This window comes from Bicyclus anynana, chromosome 20 (assembly GCF_947172395.1).
Source record: "Bicyclus anynana chromosome 20, ilBicAnyn1.1, whole genome shotgun sequence".
Taxonomy (NCBI): Eukaryota; Metazoa; Arthropoda; class Insecta; order Lepidoptera; family Nymphalidae; genus Bicyclus; species Bicyclus anynana.
The window spans coordinates 2,030,015-2,053,875 of NC_069102.1; the positions used below are offsets into that span (position 1 = coordinate 2,030,015).

Sequence of the window (23,861 nt, forward strand, 5' to 3'; positions counted from 1 at the left end):
AAAATGGCTGCTGGTGGTCGCCGCATATACACAAATCTACGAGGCACTATTCTCATAGTCCAATAGTTTACGAATTGTCAAAAACACAGTCAATACATTTTCAGTTTTCAACAAATTAACGAAAATCATATAAATGTTTGAATTTTTCACATATATTGTTCAACAAGCAAGTGATATTCTTTTAGGGCAGCAAGGAACATTATATTAACAATAAAACAAATTATTGGTATAAGAATAACTTTATTATGTTAACGACTCAATAACTAAAATGCAATCACAAAAAAACTCAACTTTAAAATGTAGTTATGCTTAACTTTTGGAAAATTTGTGCTACTCAATCTAAGACAGAATACAATCAGCAGTGATGTTAATTTGGTTGAACATAAATTCATCTAGATGATTTTATCACAAACTGCCAAGAGAAATGTACCATTTTCTGTTTCGTTTCTATTTACTTTAGCTTTTTCACTGATTAGCACTGATAGCATTTACACATAATTTTCATATTCACTTTTGGAAAATACGCCACAAACTTAACAACCCCTGTAGTTTCTGGGAATTTCATTTAAAAAAGAAAATCTCCAACATTTCTACTAGATCTTACTCAGGACGACCCACATCCAAAAGTTGTGACCTTAAGGCTAGAACGAAAAAGTGTTGAACCACACTGTTTAAAGTTTGGGCGGTGGGTAAACACTACTATATCAAAGGTCATTGGAGGGATGCAGGTGTTATAGAAAGTGACCTTGGAGCGGAGGGATACCTTATTTTTAGCGCAAATCATAGGGTAGAGACGATCAAATGCTGCCTTGTATCCATTAGCCTAAGGCGTAGATACTAAGCATCACTTTTTTTGAAGTTGGTTGACTTCAAAAAAAGGAGGAGATTCCCAATTCGAGTCTGTTTTTTTTCCTGTATCTAAACTGGCATCAATGCTCTTCACACCAACAGACAGCAATGCTGATTGACGGCAGAACAAACATGGCGGTAGTACAAGGTGTCACAAAAACCCTCATCTTTTAACGGCCTATTTTGACGGCCCTCAGGGCTAGGCCTTTTTTATAAATGAGTCACAAAAAGCTCTACCAATATTAAAATGTAATTTTGACAGTTTATTCGGATAATTCAACCAAATCAACACTATGTTTTTTACAGTATAATTATTTCATTACGCCATCATTTTTTTCTTTGTAAACTGACTAAAATTATTTTACACAAAAAAAAATATATAACACTTCTTTGTAAATTTCCTTTGCTTCAAATGATCAACAATAGTTTAAATTAAAGAATAATAATGTGTTTAATGAATAAAACAAATAACTACAGATAAAATGGGAAATAACTACATTCAAAATTCTATTACAAAATGGCTGAACATTAAAACACTATCAAATATTGCATACAAGATTTCTGATGTACTTAATACTACAGTATATTGAAATACCTACAGTGGGGAATTGATTAACCGAACTAATGAAAGTCCATACGTTATTTATTTAAATGAGAATTAGTAAACTCTTTACTTAAATCATTGTAAACTAGAAACCACGATTTAATCCACTGGGCTATCACGGCTCGGTCCATTATTGACAAAAAAAATATTTCTTCTTTCTTGTCTATAGTATACTGCGGTCTTGTCTATGGTATGTACTGCGATTATTTTGCTATAATTACGCCAATCTCAACGTAGGGGAAAACATAGCATGATAATTGTTCATTTGCGCTTCCTTTTCGTTTCTTTTGTTGAAGTGAGTGAAAAGACATTGATTTCCCACTGCCTTGCTGGATGGGACATTGGCGCCATCTATCAGACGTAGTAGTAAGGTGGAACGTTATGCTGTGTCTATGGTTAGGCCATAGACAAGTTTTCTATTGTATTTATGCTTTTTTGATTCGTTTGTTGTGTTTATCAAATTAAAATCTTTCTTTCTTTCAAGTATCATTTAAAAGCCATTAAAATAAAGAAGAATGTTCGGGTAATCCACTCCACTGTATTGACATATCTATAGTTAATTGAGTCTAAAACATTTTAATCTACTAATAGCATATTAGGAACAACCAGTCTTTTTCAATCACACTAAATACAAATAAATCGCTTTCTCGAAACTAAATGTAACAATTTATGAATAACAGTAGGGTGGTCCAATGTATGAAAAGCTAACAAAATTAAATGCATAGATATAGTCAATCTACTACGGGAAGTCCGTTCGGCTTTGAATGTAGTGGTAGTGACCAAGCGTGTTTGTGTGTATATGATACAGACAATACTTATAATTCAGGTATTCTATACAGTGTCTAGGCAATGTATAGAATAAAGGGCATTCTGCCAATGTATGATTTTTTTAAATGGCTTTACGGCTTTGAGTTCTAGCTTCATCATCATCATTAACAACCCATATTCGGCTTATTATTAAGCACGAGTATCCTTATAATGAGAATGATAGGAGTTAGAATAGTCCACGCTAGCCCAGTGTGGATTGGCAGACTTCACACACATAGAGAATTAAGAAAATTCTCAGGTTTGTAGGTTTCCTCACAATGTTTTTCCTTCGCCGTTTGAGACGCGTGATATTTAAATTCTTAAAATGCACTAACTGAAAAATTACACCCGATGAATCGAAGGCAGAAGTCAATGGTCATATCTACTGTCAAGCTCATTTAGGGTTCTAGCTTGGTAGACAGCAATAACTTAAATTGGTAACATGCCACAAAATAACATAGCAAACATTTTTCAAGACTCATGTTTTTAAAATGTAGCTGCGCCAGAAGACTTGTTCCGTCGCCCTTTCATTCAGCTTCACATTCTCGACCTCCGTTCAGGACCTCCTTCACGAACTTCGCTTCGCGTTTTTCAAAAGTACTCTAGTGGTAGGGAAGACTAGACTCCGAGGAGTCCATACCACACAAAATTGAAGATTAGGCTATGAACTTAATTCACACTGCGTGACTTGCTCTCTTTTGTGTTTTATAGAATACTCTAGGACCTAGAGTATTCTATAGAAGAGAGAAGAGAGTGAAGTCACCTACCCAGAGTCTAGGTACAAGATCTTATTCCTAATATTTCCTACAATGTCAAAACGCCCCCGGAATTTTATACATTTCCTAGGCATTGTATAGAATACCGGATTATACAGATTGCCGGTAACATGATAAACTGAAGACTCGTTCCTAACACACACACTAACACGCAAGTACAACCGTATATAAAGCGTTTTATAAAGCTTTGTCAGGTTACAAAAAAAGCCTTTTCCAACGCTGTAACTAAAAAATATTTTCGGCCCTACCAAGGAATACATTTGCACGAATATTTCCTTGTAAATTATTATCTTGAATGACACTGGATTATGTAAAACAAGAATCCTAAATGCAAAATACTCTTCAAAGCAAAGTTAGGTATTACATTATTTGGATTGGTTTGCTTATAGCAAATTATGCGGTAACTATAAAGAACTATGTGTAATGATATATTTTATTGAAAGTATCACAAATTAGTTAACAGTAAAAGTGTCATAAATTCACTCACCATTTATATTACATCTAAACTTACTTAGTATATATTTTTTTATAGTAAATATCTCTGTTTCATTATGACCGTCGAAATAAAATTTCATATGGAACTATATAATGGCACTACAAAATCTTTTATGGTATACGTAATTGGAAGGTACATATTCTTATTAAATACATTAGCTACATATCGATACAGACAGAATAAAACTGTATTTTTAATACATACTTAATAAAGTATTTTTTATTGAAATAAAATTAATTATATTTAATTCCAAGTGTCTTGTTGAAAAAAAAAATATTTAAAGTTTTTATTAAAAAGATAATAGTCAAAAAAGTCCTTACAATGCCAAAAAAAATAATCAAAACAATTTTGCTAAGAAATTCTTCAGCAGATACATGAGATATCTCGTGGCACAAGTCTTAGGTATATAAGTAGCTTATATTTTCTCTACTATAAACTTAAGGGCTTTAATGTTTTTTTGTAATACTCAATATTTTTTAAGAGTGGCGGGAAATTTGTTTAAAACACCTTCGCGTCTCGGAGAGAACTGTACGACCACATTTTCGGTCGTTATATCTTACAATTGATAACTTTAAAAGTTGAATTTTCACCCAGAAATCGGCATTGTGCTAAGACATGGGCTAATAAATCAATCAACAAGACACTGAATGTTTAAAAAATATGAAATTCATACAAATAAAGTCAAAAAATTCATAAAAATCTATTGCCGAAACCAATTAATTTACACAAAAATCGTTTAAACATTGCATAAACTATATGATGATATTTGTTATCGTTTCTTCAAGTTATGAGCTTACCTTAATGATAAGAACGTTACGTAAGCACACTGCATATGCTCGTGGAATACTATCGAATGATCTGGAGTCATTAGATTACTCTGGGCTACCAGGAGACTGTAAGTAATAGAAAACAATATTTGTTATTTACAGTAAATACCTGTATAGCCGTGGTTGTATCGTTTAAAATTTGTAGAAGCGTAAGTTAAGGACGTAATAAGCGCCATCTAGTTCCGTTTTAGTGGTCTAGAGTTGGAAGTAGCGCCATTTCTGTTTATCCCAGCGCATGGTATTCACCGAATCGCTACCAATAAAGGTTTAAAGATATTTATTTCTCCAAAAAATAACGTACCGTTCACTTAACTTAGAGTTAACACATCGTTTTTAACATGTCATTTTTGTAGACATGCATGATTGTAACAAAATTTTAATTACATAGTTTTTTTAATATTTTGAACAAACAAATTTTGACAAACTACTGGATATGACACAGTCTCAATGCTGGATAGCGCAGGAGCACTGACTCGACTCATGGCCAAAGATGCCTCAGCTCCGTTAGGGGCTGGCAGAAATCACCGGGGGAGTAAGTTCCCCCGCGTCTTACTAGGGCAAGGAGGCCAAGCCTCGAGGTACCCCCACCCGACACTCTCGGGAGTAGATGACCTCACCATTTCTATTGTCACGTTGGTAACGTGCGGTTATCATTGATATATAGTGAGGGGCTATATATGGCTATAGGTTTATACTCACAGATGACTAAAAGTCGTCCAAGCAGAAGTCAAAGTGGTCCTCCATCACTTTGTACTGGTCACTGGAGAACCGCATGCATTTCGGACATTTGTATACCTGAAACGTTATATGATATATTACATCGGCGTTCTGTATATCCTCTGTTTTTGTAGCCAAATCTTCTTTGTTTTTGTTTGTACAGATTTTTCTATACTAATGTTATAAAGAGGAAAGATTTGTATGTTTTGAATAGACTCTGGAACTACTGAACGGATTTGAAAAATTCTTTCACTGTTGGGAAGCTACAATATCCCAGAGTGCTATAAGGCTATATTTTATCCCCGTATTCCTACGGGTACGAGAACCACGTGGCGTTTGCTAGTATTATAATATATAATTATTGACGCCTCAATAGACCAATGGTAAAGGGGCCGGACACACACCCTGAGCTCGTGGATTCGATCTCCGCTGGACTATTATCATATTCAGTCTTTCCGGATAATTGAAAAAAAAATTAAAATAATCAAAAACCCAAAAATAAGTATAGGTCACAAAAACAAAGAAGGACGATTTAATTGAACGCACACATTAATAGTTGTTAAATTGGATAAAACATATTAATTTATACAACAATAATATTGTATAGTAGTCCTGAAAACACACACTCAATTCAACATTTTATACATTTTATGCTTTCACATTCACACAAAATAAAGACATGCCTACAAATTATTAATTAGATGTTTAAGAACATGCTAAATTAACTGTAGAATACTTGTATTTAATTTTGATTAAAAGGTTATCATAAAAATATTCTGATTTATTTTTAATTACTCATAAAGAAAGCTCAAATTAAAAAATATAATTATGTTACGTTACTCAAAAATTTGTTATGTTATTGTGCATGAAGAAAAAACACCGTAACAAATAAAACAACAAACAATAAACAAACCAAACAACACGAAAAACATCTTACCCATAATAGACATAAATATGTATATTAAAAATTACGTCATACAAATAATATAAAATTACAATTTCAAAAGTCAAAATCGAAACTCCTATTTATTTCTTACAGTAATACAACCATTTCATATATTATTATATAAAATTATAAACCATTTGTAAAAAATGCAAGATGAATAAAATTTAAATTAAATACATATATAAATAACATAAGTTAATTATAATTATTGTTTAAAGCAAAATACCAAGGCACTGTTAACAAAGTTATGTAGTTATATAACATTATAAGAAACACTATATTATATAATTTATATTAAACTAAGATTTGTACATTGTATTTACTCGTAAATAACAAAAATGCAGTATTTGAGCCAACTAAATAAATATTATCTCATATTACTTTAACAATAAATTAATTAATTAATGAGAGAAATAACGAATTTCGTTATTTAATTTAAATTAATCATTCACAATAGGTTAGTTGACACTTTTTAAATGGTCTTAAATTGATCATTGGCATTTTACTAGATACAAAAAAAAATGTTTATTATATATTTAATATATATATATATTTTTGACTACACAAGCCAAAACGCTGTCGACCATGATGGTCTATATTTTAACTGTTTCATGACGTCACATTAACATTAAACCTTAACCAAACGGAGCGTTTGACAAAATTATGAGTTACTATTAGTTTGACGTTTATTCCTTTAGTGACATCAAGTAACATCGTGACGTCACAAAATGGGCGACAGCGTTTTTGACGTTTGGAATAATTGATTAAATACATAATTATTAAATGAAGTTTTCTATGAAATCCTTAACTTTTATAAATTAATATCGATATATTTAGGAGTCATATTCCATGTACTACATGAAATTTGATACGAGTCAACTACCCTATTAAAAAACAGTTTCTGATATAGGAAGTCCTAATCAAACCTAGACTTTCATGTCGAGAAAGTTTAATTAATACTTTTCTATTGATTAACTTCTCATGCGACTTATCTGTAAAATAATTCTTAACATAATAATATTTCGCCCACAAATTACTATTTTTTCAGCTGAAGAACTGTTTTGTTTTCTAATACGAAATTCCCATAATTTTTTTTCAAACAAATTTAATAAAAATGTACTTTTAAATCACATTATGGTGGTAATGATAATAATGATTATCGTTATCAACTCATATTCGGCTCAGTGCTGAGCTCGAGTCTCCTCTCAGAATGAGAGGGGTTAGGTCTACCACGTCCAGTCTACTAGTCCAATGCGAATTATGATTATGATTATGATGATGTAATTTTTTCTATATTTTTATCATTAAAGTAAACAAGAGTCAACATGTTGCTGCAACAGTATGAGCGTCTTGTAAGGCTGGTCGCACACTGGACAGACGAACCGCTGCGGCGGCGGCGTGGTCTCGCGCGGTGGCGGCTCCTCTTCTTTTGGTTTTCTTTCTATTTTCTTCTTTTTACGCACCTTTGTTATAAATACATTAGTGATTTAAGGTATTTCTAATCAGTTACCACAGAGTTAAAAATAATAATGCTTTGCAATTATATTTAACTTCTTAACCGTGTTGGACTTAGGTATAACGCACTGGCTAAACGCGCGGCTAAAAACTATTCCAGTTATAATATCCTACCGCTTGTGGAACCACTTAACCGGCAAAAAATGTCATATTATAACTAATAAAGAACATAAGGTTAATAATTTTTAAGAGAGATGATTAGTCTTTATTCTCTTTATAATATATGATTTGGATAAAATAAAGTCATGAAATTAATAATCAATAAAATAAACTTAATGTTCATTACGTGCTCAGCGGACTGTCGAACCGAACCGTTACTTTAAGAAGTCGAATGACTAACTCTAAAAACGCAAATGTCAACGCGCGTCGGAAAATAACGCTTAGTTGGCGTAAGCTGGGCTGCTACAATATCAAACTAGAAAAGCGGCTAGCCGCGCGGTTAGCCGCACATGCGGTGAAACGCTAGTGCGTTCTATAGACTCGGGCTTAGTGTATTACAAATCAGCTCAAGTACTCACCATATTCCCAGTGGCAGCGGCGGCGGCTCCGGGGGAGGCGGGGGAGACAGGGGGCACGTGAGACACGGGCGCGGGCCGCGCGGGTGACGCGTGCGCCTTGGGAGGCAACTTCTTGGCCGTGACACTTTTGTGTATACTCGGGCTTAGTATGCGGATTTCCTCCATCTATTGGAACAAATAAATATTGGTTTCAATATTCAAGAATTTCATTTTAAATTTTTAATCGATTTCTGCCATAAATAAGGTACCTATAGTAAAATATCACGTGTCTCAAACGGTGAAGGAAAACATCGTGAGGAAACCTGCATACCAGAGAATTTTCTCAATTCTCTGCGTGTGTGAAGTCTCCCAATCCGCATTGGGCCAGCGTAGCGTATTGGCCTAACCCCTCTCATTCTGAGAGGAGATTCGAGTTCAGCAGTGAGCCGAATATGGGTTAATAACGTATATGACAGGCTATTAATGTTGTTCGCACATTACCTGTGTGGTGAGCTCGTCCAGCTTGCGCTGTGCGGTGCGCAGGTCGGCAGCGATGGTTTCCTTCTCACTTGCCATCATCGCGCGCGAGTCGCGCTCCGCCTCGAAGTCGCTCCTGTTAGAAGATGTTTTTTTTTTAATTTTTTACAACCCTTGACTACAATCTCACCTGATAGTAAGTGATGCTGCAATATAAGACGGAAGCGGGCTAACTTGTTAGGATGAGGATGAAAATCCACACCCCTGTCGGTTTATACACGACACCATACCGGAAAGCTAAATCTAACTAGGGTGGAAACTAGCCACGGCCAGCAGAGCCAGGCCTGGAACAATTAAAAAAAACCTTAATATTACATACCTGTATAAATCCACTTGCGCTTTCAACAGTTCGTTGTCATCTTTATAGTCTCGTAACTGGCGCAGCTTCTCCTCTACGGCTTGCAGCTCCTGACCGCGCGCGACCAACGCGGCCGTCAGTTGCTCGACGCTTTGCGACTGCGGTTTCTGTGTGCAACAATCATAACTGTGATTGTAATGAAGACGGTGGCGGTGCTATTCCAAATAGGCTTTTAAAATTTGTTTTGTTGTTTGGCACCGCCTTCAAACCGATCAATAGAATGGACATAGGTACGATGTCATATTTTGCGTTTTAGAGTAGTCATACATCTTTGAAGTCGGTTCAGTTTCTTTTGATAAAAAGTTTTTTTTTTATCACAGCATGGACAATTTCGTTCACGTATTTCCAGTTATTTTGATTTCGCTACTAAGCACTCCAAAAATAATAAAAACCTCCTTTTTTAAGTCGGTTATTAAAGCTAATAAAGTGAGTAATACTTACAGGGTCTTGCTTCGTCAGCGATTTCTTCAATAGATCAGTGTAGTCTTTGAATATACCTTCAAAGATTGACAGCGTACCGCGGACTTGGCTTCTGCAATATAATAAGGCCTCATTCGCACGAGAGTTTTTTTATCGTCCGTTAAAAAAGCTCTCGAACTATGTACATCATACGAAAGTCTTGGAACAGAGGGTGTAAATGTTACCACTATACTTATTGTCGCTGATAAAATCAGCATTGCTGTATTCCGATCTTTTGTTACGTTAGTACCTAAAAGTGCGGTGTTCCTTCCCTCATGCGTCGTTTTTTTTTTTAATTTTTTTTATTTCGCATGTACTTATATCTATCTATTCTTAACGAAATTTAGTTTCATAGACAAAATACACCCTAACGTATGTAGTAACCATATTTTCGTAGGTTAGTGTACGTTAAAAACTGTAATATTTATGTTCTGCATCACGTAATTTGGATGAATATTTACATAGTTATGTGTTGGATGTGTTGGTGTATTGACACTCTATTCAATAAAATAAAAAATAAAAAATAAAAACAAAGGTAGTACGACACGTACTACTTTTTTTTTATTTTATCAACAAAGCACACAAACACAGCCGTTGTAATTAAAGACAGTAATAACAGACGTTAATAAAAAAGTTGATCGTCTCATCGAGAAGAAGCTACTCACGAAAAATTAACTTCATAGTAATCAGTTGTACAAAATGTATTATCCCGGCCCTAACGTTGACAGAATAGATAAGAGTTGTAGGTGAATAAAACGGTAGGCCAATAATTTTGTTCGAACTGAATTGAGCCGTATTGTCTTGTAGCGAGAGTAGCTATTTGTTTAAATAAATGATACTGCAGAATGAATCTTCTGTACTTGTACGTATGTAATCTGTGGTTTTTCTATTATGGCCCTAGCTGACGCCCGCGACTTCGTTCGCGTGGAATTTAGTTTTTCACAAATCCCTCGGGAACCATGGATTTTTCCGGGATAAAAAGTAGCCTATGTGTTAATCCATGCTATAATATATCTCAATACCAAATTTCAGCTAATTCGGTTAAGTAGTCGAGGCGTGAAAGAGTAACAAACATTCGTATCATTAAAATCATCAGTTTTCGCAAATCTTGGAAAACCATGGATTTTTTCGGGATAAAAAGTAGGCTATGTGTTCATCCAGAGTAAAATCCATTTCCATTCCAAATTTTAGCTAAATTGCTTTAGTACTACTAAAGCAATTTAGCTAAAATTTGGCGGCGTTAAAGAGTAACAAACATCCAAATATACATCCTAACATCCATACAAACTTTCGCGTTTATAATATTAGTGGCGTAGTAGGATGTTAAGCCTACTAAGGTTTGTAAATCAGATAGGTACTCACATGTTATTCAAGGCAGTGCTGTGTTGTCGCTCTATCATCTGCTTGACTTCAATCAGTCCCGTCTTGACTCGCTCCACTGATCCTCGCTCCAGCTTCAAATCGTACAGACTGGCTATCACTCCCAGAGTGTGGACTAGACTGTCTGACAAGCTGAAAACCGCAGAACACCTTCAGTAAAACATCCTAAAATTTAGATAGACAAATAAACATCACAATTTTAGTAAAAACAGATGCTGATTGTTTACAATAAGAGGGGAAACGAATATCTTTTTTTCATGGATTCATCGTGCGGGTGCCGGGTCCATCGCGTTATAGAGAAAAAAACACCAAGCAAAGTCCAGAACTTGTGACTAAGAGTAGGGTTAAGGAATTCCTTGACGATCGATCAACATTCCCCGTTCTCTGCTCGTGTTGTTCTCCCTGTCTAGCCAAATTTGGTAAGATCCTATTAGAACAGCTTTGGATACTCGTTCTAATATAGAACTAGCTTCTAGAAAGGCCAAGGTCTTTAAACAAGTTATAGAGATTTTGCTGGTAATCCTCTCGCACCTACTTCTACGGCGTACAGACTAACTACATAGGCATTTTTAGTTAGTTCATAATATTTATTCACTTTTATACTGTGGTCCTTCGGAATGTTAGTCTCCCACGGCACAGTAATCTCTACAAGTACTATTCGCTTAGTTTGTTTGGACAAAAGGAAAATGTCTGGTCTAGATTTCTAAATAGCGACATTTATTTTTATAATGCTTCTTATTCAAAATATTTAGGTACGTATTAGTTTATTTTATACTATTGTCATTTGTAATTTGTGGTTTCCGAAGCTGGTGTTATAGTTATAAATATTTATTTATACATGTCCAAAGCCGAGCCGTGATAGCCCAGTGGATATGACCTCTGCCTCCGATTCCGGAGGGTGTGGGTTCAAATCCGGTCCGGGGCATGCACCTCCAACTTTTCAGTTGTGTCCATTTTAAGAAATTAAATATTACGTGTCTCAATCGGTGAAGGAAAACATCGTGAGGAAACCTGCATACCAGAGAATTATCTTAATTCTCTGCGTGTGTGAAGTCTGCCAATCCGCATTGGGCCAGCGTGGTGGACTATTGGCCTTACCCCTCTCATTCTGAGAGGAAACTCGAGCTCAGCAGTGAGCCGAATATGGGTTGATGACGAAGACACGTCCATAGGTATTTGGTCCGAGGTACATACTCGTTGCTCAAGCTGGTGAGGTACTGGGCCAGGTGTTTGAGCGCGCGGTCGTATATCCTCACGTTGTTGGCGTAGCTGGCGTACTCAGACGAGGACTCGCACTCCGAGCTCAGCGAGACGTGCACCGGTTGGAACACCTGAATACAGACACTTTTTTTTTCTTTTTTTTTTTATTATTATTTACAGGTTAGCCCTTGACTTCAATCTCACCTGATGGTAAGTGATGATGTAGTCTAAGATGGAAGCGGGCTAACTTGTTAAGAGTAGGATAAATAAGTAAATCCACACTCCTTTCGGTTTCTACACGACATCGTACCGGAACGCTAAATCGCTTGGCGGTACGTCTTTGTCGGTAGGAAGGTAGCCACGGCCGAAGCCTCCCGCCAGCCAGACCTGGACCAATCAAGAAAATCTCAATCGGCCCAGCCGGGGATCGAACCCAGGACCTCCGTTTTGTAAATCCACCGCGCATACCGCTGCGCCACGGAGGCCGTCAAAAATTTTTAAATATTTATTTTTAAGACACCTTTTAAATATTTATGTTTGACGTGACAACGTCTTATAATTCGATGAAGCCAGATGCAAACTCGAAAAAAGTTGACGTCATGAATCGTTACCTCGCTCTAGGGTTGCCAACTTTTTGTACAAGAAATAAAGTATATCTCGCTCCAGGGTTGCCAACTTTTTTAGAAGAAATAATTATATTCTAGTCTATGAAGATTATTAAACAGTATTTTAGCAAAAAGAACATTTTTTTTTTAAATGCAACCATACCATCAGTATTTTCTTATGACATTGTCACGTTCAACCGACTTTACAGACAACCGATTTTTTTAAACTGTTAAATTTAAAAAAAAATAAAAATGGCATCCCATTCGATTTATAAAATCTTCCATGCACATTCAAATTCAAATTCAACAACATCCTCAACAAACCTGCATACCAGAGAATTTTCTTAATTCTCTGCGTGTGTGTAGTCCGCCAATGCTCATTGGGCCAGCGTGGTGGACTATTGGCCTAACCCTTCTCATTCTGAAAGGAGACTTAAGCTCAGCAGTATGGTTTGAAAACGACTTCTTCGGGAACGGAAACCACGCGGTCGAAGCATAAATTATATATGTCGGAGATTAGATAATAATAGTGCCATCTTATGGCGGCAGTAGGAAACGTCAAGTACTGCACTTGGGTGAGGTTTATGCCATGAAGGCATGTACATGTGTAACATGGTCAGTTGTGATGTCAGTGGAAGTTTTTAAAAGAAGAAGAGAAATAAAGAATATAGAATACGGAATGATAAAATAGAACTGTCATAAAAAATGGGACAAACGGCCTCACGGCATAATACCGCGTTTCCATCCAATTTATTATTATTAATTATTTGAATTAGTTTTGTAATTTCATTAAAGTGATTATTTTGCTATTTACTGGCAATATTATTTTCAAGATTGCGCCATTGCTGACCCATACCTATTCAGGCCTTCGATATACTATAGTGAAAACTATACTCACAACTGTCTGTACTTCTTTTATTCTGTTGGTCAACTCCTGTATCTGCTCTTTGTGCATTTTCGTGATCTCCGCTACGCCCGACTTGTGCTGGCTGAATTCCAACTACAAATAAAGTAATAATACAGCCTTAATAGCTCAACGGTAAGAGCGATGGACTCATCTCCGAGAGGTGGTTCGATCTCCGCTCTGTTGGTCTATTGTCGTACCCACTCCTAGCACAGTCTTTCCCGACTAGTTGGAGGGGAATGGGAATATTGTTCATCTTTAATTACATATGGCAAATATTCTTTTATAAAAAAAAGTGTACATGTAAATTTTTTTTGGTTCTCCGTACACTTCATCCAAAAGGCTAATTGACACTTTTTAAATGGTCTGAAATGGTTCATTATCGTTCTACTAGATTGAAAAAAAATATCATACTTTTTTGTAACATTCATAAAAAAATAAATCAAAATGTTTTTTTTTTTTTGACAAAACGCTATCAGCCATGATGGTCTTTATTTTATCTGTGCCATGACGTCACGTAAACACTAAACCAATAATAAGACTGAGAGAAGCAAAAAATTAAACATGCCTTATTTTGTCGTTTATCCAATAATGACATCAAGTAACATTGTGACGTCATAGAATGGATGACAGCGTTCTTGACGTTTAAATTAACTTGTATAAGAAATAAATCTAATTTAAAAGAAATGAAATTAATATTGTTTATATTGAATGTTTCTTGATAAAGGAGATAGTCCATTTCAAGTCACTCTTGTACTGTGTATCATTAACATTTTAAAAATACAAGGATTTTTTTTAAATTTATTAAAGTGAATAAATCTAACTAAATAAAAAGAAATAAATAAAATTAAAACCCAAGTTTTTGAGTTATATAAAATGGCGCGCATAGAGCAACTATGACATGACAATTGACAGCAAACATCAAATCGACTACTGCATTGAAAACATCATCAATCCGCCAATAATACTTTTAATAGTGTTGCATTTCTTGGGCGAGAATGAATATTATTTCGATAGAATTAAAGTAAATTCGTAGATTTGTATAATCAAAAATAGTTAAAAAAATATTTTCTTTTATTTCCGCCAGGGTACAATGACTGATCCTGGGCTCCATATAATTTTGGACCATCTCCTTTATTTTAAAACATTTTGTATTGTTTATAATTTTCGTTATTTTATTTCCTTTATTTTTAAAACATTTTGTATACTTTATAATTTTCATTATTTTTCTCATTTTGGAAGCAATGCACTAACTGCGAATTATCACTGAAAATGGCATTATTAAGTAATAAATATGGTTTACCTTTATGTTTTCCAAATCTAATATTTTAATTTGCGCCTTCTTCAACTCGTTCTGATGCACGGACAGCTTGCCCTCCAACTGCTGTATGTAGGCGTCCCGTTTAAGCAATTCCTCAGGAGATACATTCTGAGAAATAGACAAATAACTTAAGAAAATCTGTAGTAATATCCAATAGCAGTCGATTGTAATTCAGTTAGAATGAAATTGTTGTAACTTAATGTCCTTATTTCGGATCTTTATAAAACTATACTACAGCCTTTCTTGATGAATTCTGTTTACCAACAATGAAATCGTGATGAAGGTAGAAAACACCTGTCTTTTCATAACTTATTTGTTTTAAATTATGTATGGTTTGTTTTTAAAATGTTATATAAAATACATTAACCGTATCTAATTGTTTAAGCTTATTAATAAAATTTATTTTCATTAATTTACGAACAAGTTAATTTTAATTATTATTAGGTGTGAAATGATTAGTGATTTATACCCTCATAATTGTTTGTTAGTAAACAGTACTCATCAAGAAAGGCTGTAGTATAGGCCCTGCCTGTGGCACGTCGATTCTGTTTCTATAATCGCAAACGCTTCGAAAATTTTAAAATGTGTGGAATGACATCTAATATCGTCAGGTCATGGGATCAAGTTTTCGAAACGTTAGCATTTGTAGAAAGAGAATCGACGTGTGACATGGCTACAGGCCCTGTTCCAGATTTCACTTATCTATCTGCAAAAACGTTAATAATCTGTATCCGTCTAGAGATTATTGTATTGAAAACAGTGTTGGTCAAGCCACCAGTGGCGACAGAATGCGACCAACGAGATAATCTCTCGAAGACAAATTGACAAATTTCAACTTATGGCGTTGCTACTTGTAACCAGGAATACCTCTATCTCTTTTTTTTTATTTTTTCATTGTATTTGGTTGAAAGATATTTTTTCTTTTTACTCTTTACAAGTTAGCCCTTATCATCAGGTGAGATTGTAGTCGAGGGCTAACTTGTAAAGAATACATAAAAACATGATAATGAGATAAACTTACAGAGCTCGATGATTTCAGCTTGCCGTGCAGATCATTTATAATGAAATGAAGCTTCTGTAGCTCCTGGGCGTGAATGGTCTCCTTGTTGGACATTTGTAGCTGTAAAATAGCACACATATCACTATAATAAGCTAGTTGACACTCTTTACCCAACTGCATCAGAAGGAGGGTAATGTTTTTCGAGCGTATGTATGCATGAATGTATGTGTCCATTTCTTTGGCACGCCCTACAGCCCAAATGGCCGGACGGATATTGACATATGAGGTGTCATTGAATTTGTCAAAATTGTGGTAGTGACATAACAATTTCTTCTTCTACAAAACGATTTATTCTTTTAAAAAACATTCTTAACTTCTATTAATTAATATCGATATATTTCGGACTCTTATTCCACGAAATAATATTGTTTATATTAAATTTGATAAGAGTCAAGAGTATTGTTGACCATACAGTCATACATTGAGTTTTACGATATGTTTTAAAGACATGATTGATTTGTTTGTTCGTTTTCTTGTTTGTTAAGCTTGTTGGTAACAGAAAAACATAATGAAAAAAAATAAAAAAACTACAAATGTTACTTCACCGCTTACGGTATACCACTGACGAACATTTTACCCTAAAAGAGTGATAAAAAAAAATGTATTTTTGTTTAAGGAATATACTTTTATTATGGCAATTATTTAACCAGATCCTTATTTATACATCATATTATTATCTCCATATACTTTTATACTGCTGTGATAGCTGTGATAGCCCAGTGGATATGACCTCTGCCTCCGATTCCGGAGGGTGTGGGTTTGAATCCGGTCCGGGGCATGCACCTCCAACTTTTCAGTTGTGTGCATTTTAAAGAATTAAATATCACGTGTCTCAATCGGTGAAGGAAAACATCGTAAGGAAACCTGCATACCAGAGAATTATCTTAATTCTCTGCGTGGTGGACTATTGGCCTAACCCCTCTCATTCTGAGACGAGACTCGAGCTCAGCAGTGAGCCGAATATGGGTTGATGACGATACTTTTATACGGGGGTAGGTATACCTGGGTTCCCTGGGCCGGCGTTGTATGGGCCGGAGGGAATTCTCCTTTAGTTATCGTAATTTTTCAGAGGAAAAAAGTGATAAAACATAAGATTAGACTTTCCGACACTTATCAGGATAAGTCGCTTATCTAACCCTTAGTTTTTAGCCCAATGTCAACAATTCAACTATAATATTGTTACAAAATACCTCAAGAACGTTCAATTTCTCCTTAGCATCATCTCTTTCTTTGGAAGTAGCATCTACTATGTGTTCAAGCGACTCCTTCTGCCACGACAGTTTCTCGTTCTCAACAATAACCTGTGAAAATATGTAATTGCTTTGTTTAGTAGGCTAGTTGACATTTTTTTTTAATTTTTTTTTTATTTTTAATCCACCGCGCATACCACTGCGCCACGGAGGCCGTCAAAATTATTATTATTATACACTAGCGAACGCCTGCGACTTCGTCCGCCCTTAGACTTCTTTAGTCCAGCCCTAACCTTATCTCTGTAAAAATGGAGTAACTTCTCCCGTTTTCCCAACATTTCCCTTCACTGCTCTGCTCCTATTGATCGTAGCGTGATGAAAAGTATACTATAACCTGCCCAGGAGTATGAATAATAATTGTGCCAAGTTTCATTAAAATCCGTCGTAGTTTTTGTTTCTATAACGAACATACAGACAGACAGGCAAAAATTTTACTGATTGCATTTTTGGCATCAACATCGATCGCTAATCACCCCCTGAAATCTATACTAATATTATAAAGCTGAAGAGTTTGTTTGTTTGTTTGATTGAACGCGCTAATCTCAGGAACTACTGATCCGATTTGAAAAATTCTTTCAGTGTTAGATAGCCCATTTATCAAGGAAGACTATATATTATGCCCGTATTCCTACGGGAACGGGAACCAACGGTAGTGAAAGCGCGCGGCGTCAGCTAGTTTTGGAAATATATTTTATGTACAGAATTGAACTCTCTACAGATTTATTATAAGTATAGAATATAGATGAATGGTATAGTGTCACCTGTCTTCTCTGCTTTTCGACTAGTTCAAGCTGCGAAGTCAGTTTGTCTATGGTGTCGTCCTCTGGGGACGTGACAAACTCTACCCCGGACGAGGCTCCGGACTTGCTCTCCCCTGTCTCGCTGTTTATTGGCACTTCACTATCTGAGATACGGGATATGTCCATTTTGAGCTGTTTGTTTTCGTGTCTTAGCTGTAATAAAAAAATAAAAATAATCATTTATGTATTCACTAGCGGACGCCCGTGGAAATCAATACAAACTTTCAACCCTTATTTCATCATTTTAGGGAATAAATTTTAAAAATTCTAGAATCATTCATTATATTTTTTCAATGATTTGTAAACAAATTTTTAAAACTGTAACTCAAAATAAGTAGGACTTTCTATACAAACTTTCAACCCCTATGTCAACCCCTTCTATTTTTATTTTAGGGTCAAAAAGTACCCTATGTTTTGTTCGAAGGTCCCATTTACCATTATATCAAAATTCAACTTGATCGGTTATGCCATTTAGCCGTGAAAATGTAACAGACAGAGAGACAGACTTACTTTCGCATTTATAATATTAGTATAAATGGAGTGACCGTCGAATTAAAACATCTTCTGCTATCATAAAATCAGGTTATAGTCAAACAATTGATCAGTGATAGATTTAATCGAACACAAAAAAAAAATACAAGTTTGATACTTACAATTTTAATCTGGCGGCTTTTATGTTATTTAAAATATAAAAAAAAAATAACATTGACATGGTCACTATCAGATATTGTTAGGTTAGCTAATTACATAATAACTTGGGACAGAAGATCCCTTAATTACGGACTGATAGTAACCAACTTGGTATTACATGGATCTCACAACTTTTTACGGTAGAACAACTAGAAGCAACTAGAGTTGCAAGAATTACAATTGCCATGTAAATTTCAAAATAATCAATACAATTTTAAAAACATTTGCGAACCCTTCTTAAATCTGTATTATAGCAAACCAATACTTTAATGTCAGAAAATCCAAATAAAATTTAAAAATTAAAGGTTATATACCCTTTCAACTAGTTCCCTGGTCTCATCAAATTTCTCTTTATGCAGTCTGTGGGTTTTGAGCATGTCTTCCTGACAAGATGCTATCAACATGAACTGTTCCTTCATTGAGTCGTTGTTCTGTTTCAGAGTCTCCTTGAGGACCACATTCTCGTCTAGAAGTTCACCGAATCTCTTTTGGAGTTCCTCTGTGCTCCTGTCGTCAGTTATAAGGGTGCTGGCAACCATCATACTGGCTGGGGATGGCTGAAAACAAACACCATTAATTATTATTATTATATTTGATTTTTATTTTATTATGTCTGACATCCCACCGAACTTCAAGAGAGAATAAATGCCTAAGTGTGCTCTTACATTTGTACAGTATAATAACTGTCTCCTATCTAAAAACAAAGAAATTCTTTATCAAACTCTTGCAATATATTTTTAACACTATGTTAGTACACACTATGTTACAGTAGAATCCGGCTAAGACGGTCACGCTTAAAACATTTTCTCGCATAATACGTCATTTCACACCAGTCCCTACAACTTGAGACATACTTTCATACATTTCCTAACGCTTAATACGATTCGTCATCCCGTTTAATACGCCTACATGTCACACGCGTGTAATTCCAAATGCGACAAATAAATTACAAAAGAAAGATCAGGATATCATAAAGGTCCTTAAACAAGGTTGCAGGATAAGACTAATCATGGTATCTTAAAGAACTGAAATAATCTGACAGCAAACGACCCTTGACATGATGCAAACTAAACTGAAAAATTTGAAGACGCACTGCAAAAGTGAAATTTCATTGAAAATTTCATAATTGCTAATGATCATACTTGTATAATGATCATACCAGATATAAGTGATTACTTTAAGTACCATAATTAGGTTGTTTTTACACCAAATACAATAATCTTTATGACTATTACATACATATACATTAGTCATTACATTTTTCAGTATCCTCCACCCTGTATAATATGCTTTCCCGTCTAAGACGCGTTTTTAGTTGGGTCCCTGTGAAATCGTATTAAACGGGTTCTACTGTAGTTGTTTTTTTCGTCCCACTATCAAGTAAGGTTCATATTATGTAAATGCTTATAAATCTTGGAACAAAAACACTAATGTATATTTTTTGTCATTTTAATATTTGTTATTAACTTTACATCATAATAATCATGACTTTTAAGTATTAAGAATTAAAAGTCATGATTATTGTTCATAATAATCATAACTTTTAATTTTTTCTTATTTGTAGTACTGTAATAACTACAGTATTAATTAGTAACTCATTAATATAATATGTATTGTTTTTATTGTGACCTTGAAGGAACCTTATTCTTGCACTGTATATTATTTAATATCTTTTAAATCCATTATTTTATTTCTCATACCATTAATAGGCTTGTACTTAAGGCTAGGCTGCAATCATGACTGATTCAGCCTAGATCTTGCTTGCCTAGTATATGCCAGTTAATTCTTGACTTATATCTAGATAGTGTAGGTGTAGGTATTTATAATAAGAATATTATAAGATTATGTATAAAATAAAGTATAATAAGACTCATACACGTAAAAATACAATGTACACTTTCAACCCCTATTTCACCTCCTTCTATTTACATTTTCACACAATTTAAATACAATAATTAGTCCACTAAACGTTTTACAAAACTACTACTTTAAACATGAACTATTAATGTATATTAAAAAAACTTTAATCTCTTTTTAACCTCTAATGGTAGAATTTTGAAAAATCTTGAATAACAATTTTTTTTAGTATTTTCTTTTCTGATTTTTATCAAACATGTCTAAAATCATTCACCCAATAAGTCACCATTCATACAAAAAAAAACTTAACTGAAATTGCTTCATCCATTCGGGAGCTATGGTGCCAAAGACACAGACAGACAGACAGACACATCAAAACTTATAACACCCCTTTTTTGCATCGGGGGTGTACTTAGTTACTAAAAATGTACAGAATTGGACCTGATACAGTTTTATTATAAGTATAGAACACACTTCACAGTGCAAAACAGAAATAAGAAATCAAAGAGTTTTATACTATACTCGTAACTAGAAAAGTGAACTATGTAACCTGTCTAAGTCCTAACATAAAGAGAAATAGGCTGATGATATAATTTGTCTATTTTTGTTCACCAGATATGTCATTGGTCAATGCTAGGCATACTGGCAGCCCTATTTAGTTATTTCTGAAGGAACATATGGAAACAATAAATAAATAAATAAATATACTTAAACAATACACATCACTATCTAGCCCCAAAGTAAGCATACAGAGTAGCTTGTGTTATGGGTACTAAGATAGTTGATATTATAATATTCATATACAATTATAAACTACATATAAATACTTATATAATGTATAAATACACACAGACACTGGAATACACTCATGTTCATCACACAAATATTTTCCAGTTGTGGGAATCGAACCCACGGCCGTGGATGCAGAAAGCAGGGTCAAACAATGAAGCAGTGTTTTGGGTCTAAGCTTTATATCCCCTATAAGATCTGTAAAAAGGGAGGCCTATTTTAGTCTGTTGAAATGGTCTGTTATTGATGAATGTTAAAATAGTCTGTTATTGATGAATGTTAAAATAGTCTGATATTGATGAATATTAAAATAGTCTGTTATTGATGAATGTTAAAATAGTCTGATATTGATGAATGTTAAAATAGTCTGTTATTGATGAATGTTAAAATAGTCTGATATTGATGAATGTTAAAATAGTCTGTTATTGATGAATGTCAAATCATTAGCGTATCTAGGACTATTTTGTAGGTGGGCCTGGCCCCCAGACATCAATTCTATTAATAGTATCATAATAGAATTCCATATCAGTAGCCCAGAATCCTAGGGTGGGTACACCCCCCTTCTCTTCACATGTTTCTCTATTATCTCTGGTTTTGCTATGCAAATTAACATTCTATTAATATTTTTATCTTGTTATTAAGATGCAAATTAACTTCATGTTTCTTGCATTAATGTGTTTCAAGACAAGAAATCTATTTACACAGATGACAACGAATAACATTGTAAAAATATAATTTTATGTAGATTGAAATTAATTTACATGTATGTACTTTTTACCAATAAGTATAAGATGTAGTGCAAGATTATATCTTGCTACATTATCTCACCCTAACCAGTAGTATTTTAAAATAAACATGTATAGTTAGGGAAAAAAACTAGTAGGTATTGCTATTCTATAACAATGTTTATAACTCTACAGTGTGAGTTTTGAATTAATTTGTATCTCTCTTCATCTATAATATTGTGTTGGTCAGAGACCAATACTTACAATTTTGAAACTCACACTATCAAGTTATAAATCGATCAATAAAGAATAGTGAACTAGAGAATAGTGTCAGCCAAGTAGAGAGGCTTCGGCCATGGCTCTAGTTACCGCCCTACTGATGAAGACATAATGCCAAGCAATTTAGCGTACTGTTATGATGTTGTGTAAAAAACCTAAAGGGGTGTGGATTTTCGTGCTCCTCCTAACAAGTTAGCCCACTTTCATCTTAGATTGCATCATCACTTACCATCAGGTGAGACTGTAGTCAAGGGCTAATTTGTAAAAGAATAAAATAAAAAAACATTTGTTAGGGAATTTTTTCTTAGCTAACAGCTCCCTCCCCACATAAATAATAAACACACATTAAAAATAAAAACTGGAATTTCCTTTACCACACAATTTATAACCTCATTATATTGTGTATTATTTATATTCCATGGATTCACCATGCTAGTGCCAGATCCATCACATAACAGAAAGAAAACCTGTAAGACTGATACTTGTGATCTAGGTGTGTGTAATAATGAGCTCCATTATAAAATGTAAACACTCCCCTTATCTGCTTGGGTTGTTCTCACTACTCACACTAGAGCAGCTTTGGACACCCATTCTAATATAGAATTTGCTGTTCTAGTGAGGCCAAGGTCTTTGAAATGTTTGCATGCTCTCTGATGATCAGTTGATCACCCAGATAATTACTTCCTCTGGGTTGAACACTGTATCTACTTATTACATGCACTACTGTAGCACCCAAGTGCAATTGCCCCCATCATGTCAGAGGCTTGTATTTATACACTAATCTATTGACAGCTTAAGCTATTGACACATACTACAGTCTATAAACAGGTTATAGGTTGCTGGTATTCTTCTCAAAGAATAAAAAAACAACTGAAGTAAATAATATTTTTATACTCACACTGTCCCCCAATTGAAATTGTGCTTTAAAAGCCATATTGGCATCAACTGACAGATCTTTCATGGCATCTTCAATCTGTGACTTCTCCAATTCTCCATTAACCAGACCGTTGCACTTCTCCACGTCCATACTGGCGCCAGGGGAAGAACCCAGGACAATTATAAATGAATCATCATCATTTTCCACCTTTGAGGACATATTTATGCATTACACCTAAAAAAGTGTTAATTAAATACAAAGATACGATATTTTGATAACACTTAATATCTACCTAAGTGAAAGTATGTAAAGAGGACGGAAATGCGATATCAAAATACTCAAGGGTTTGTAATGGTTCAAAAAAGTAACACGATAAAATAAACACAGGTTTTTTTAGATTTCTAATGCACTTACTTTATTTCAAGTTGCAGATGCGTTATCTTCAAAATATTTTTGACTTGATTCACAATCACTGATAATCACGGAAACGCACTTTTTAGCTAAATTTTATCAAAACAATGCAAATTTTTATTCGCCTGCAAGACAAATTAATTTTTTTTGACACTTGGCTTGACACTTGACAGACTTGATAAAAAATCAAGATTAAAAATATTAATAAAGCGACAACAATAAATTCTTAGGTGACATCAAAAGGTGACAATCCGCGTTATTTACAGTCTGTAGTCTGTATTGACTCCTTGTCCTTGTCCTTGATTAATGCCTAGTACGGACTACT

General features: G+C 34.5%; 1 protein-coding gene across 2 annotated transcripts; it reads right to left on the reverse strand.

The window, feature by feature from the left end:
- Positions 1-220: 220 nt before the first annotated feature.
- Positions 221-23,701, reverse strand: LOC112047048 (NF-kappa-B essential modulator). Of its 2 annotated transcripts, XM_024083957.2 has the most exons (16): positions 23,540-23,698; positions 23,147-23,359; positions 18,913-19,155; positions 17,870-18,061; positions 17,049-17,159; positions 15,820-15,918; positions 14,781-14,906; positions 13,472-13,573; positions 11,963-12,099; positions 10,751-10,900; positions 9,371-9,461; positions 8,891-9,036; positions 8,536-8,647; positions 8,056-8,220; positions 5,059-5,154; positions 221-4,425 (listed from the first exon to the last, which is right to left on the reverse strand). In XM_024083957.2, exons 2-15 carry the CDS (start codon positions 23,342-23,344, stop codon positions 5,065-5,067), a joined length of 1,962 nt encoding a protein of 653 aa, XP_023939725.2. In that variant the 5' UTR covers positions 23,345-23,359; positions 23,540-23,698; the 3' UTR covers positions 221-4,425; positions 5,059-5,064. The 2 variants fall into 2 exon arrangements, with proteins under 2 accessions (XP_023939725.2, XP_023939724.2); XM_024083956.2 differs by lacking the exons at positions 221-4,425; positions 5,059-5,154 and adding an exon at positions 6,240-7,485 and having other exon boundaries at positions 23,540-23,701.
- Between the last annotated feature and the right edge of the window lie 160 nt (positions 23,702-23,861).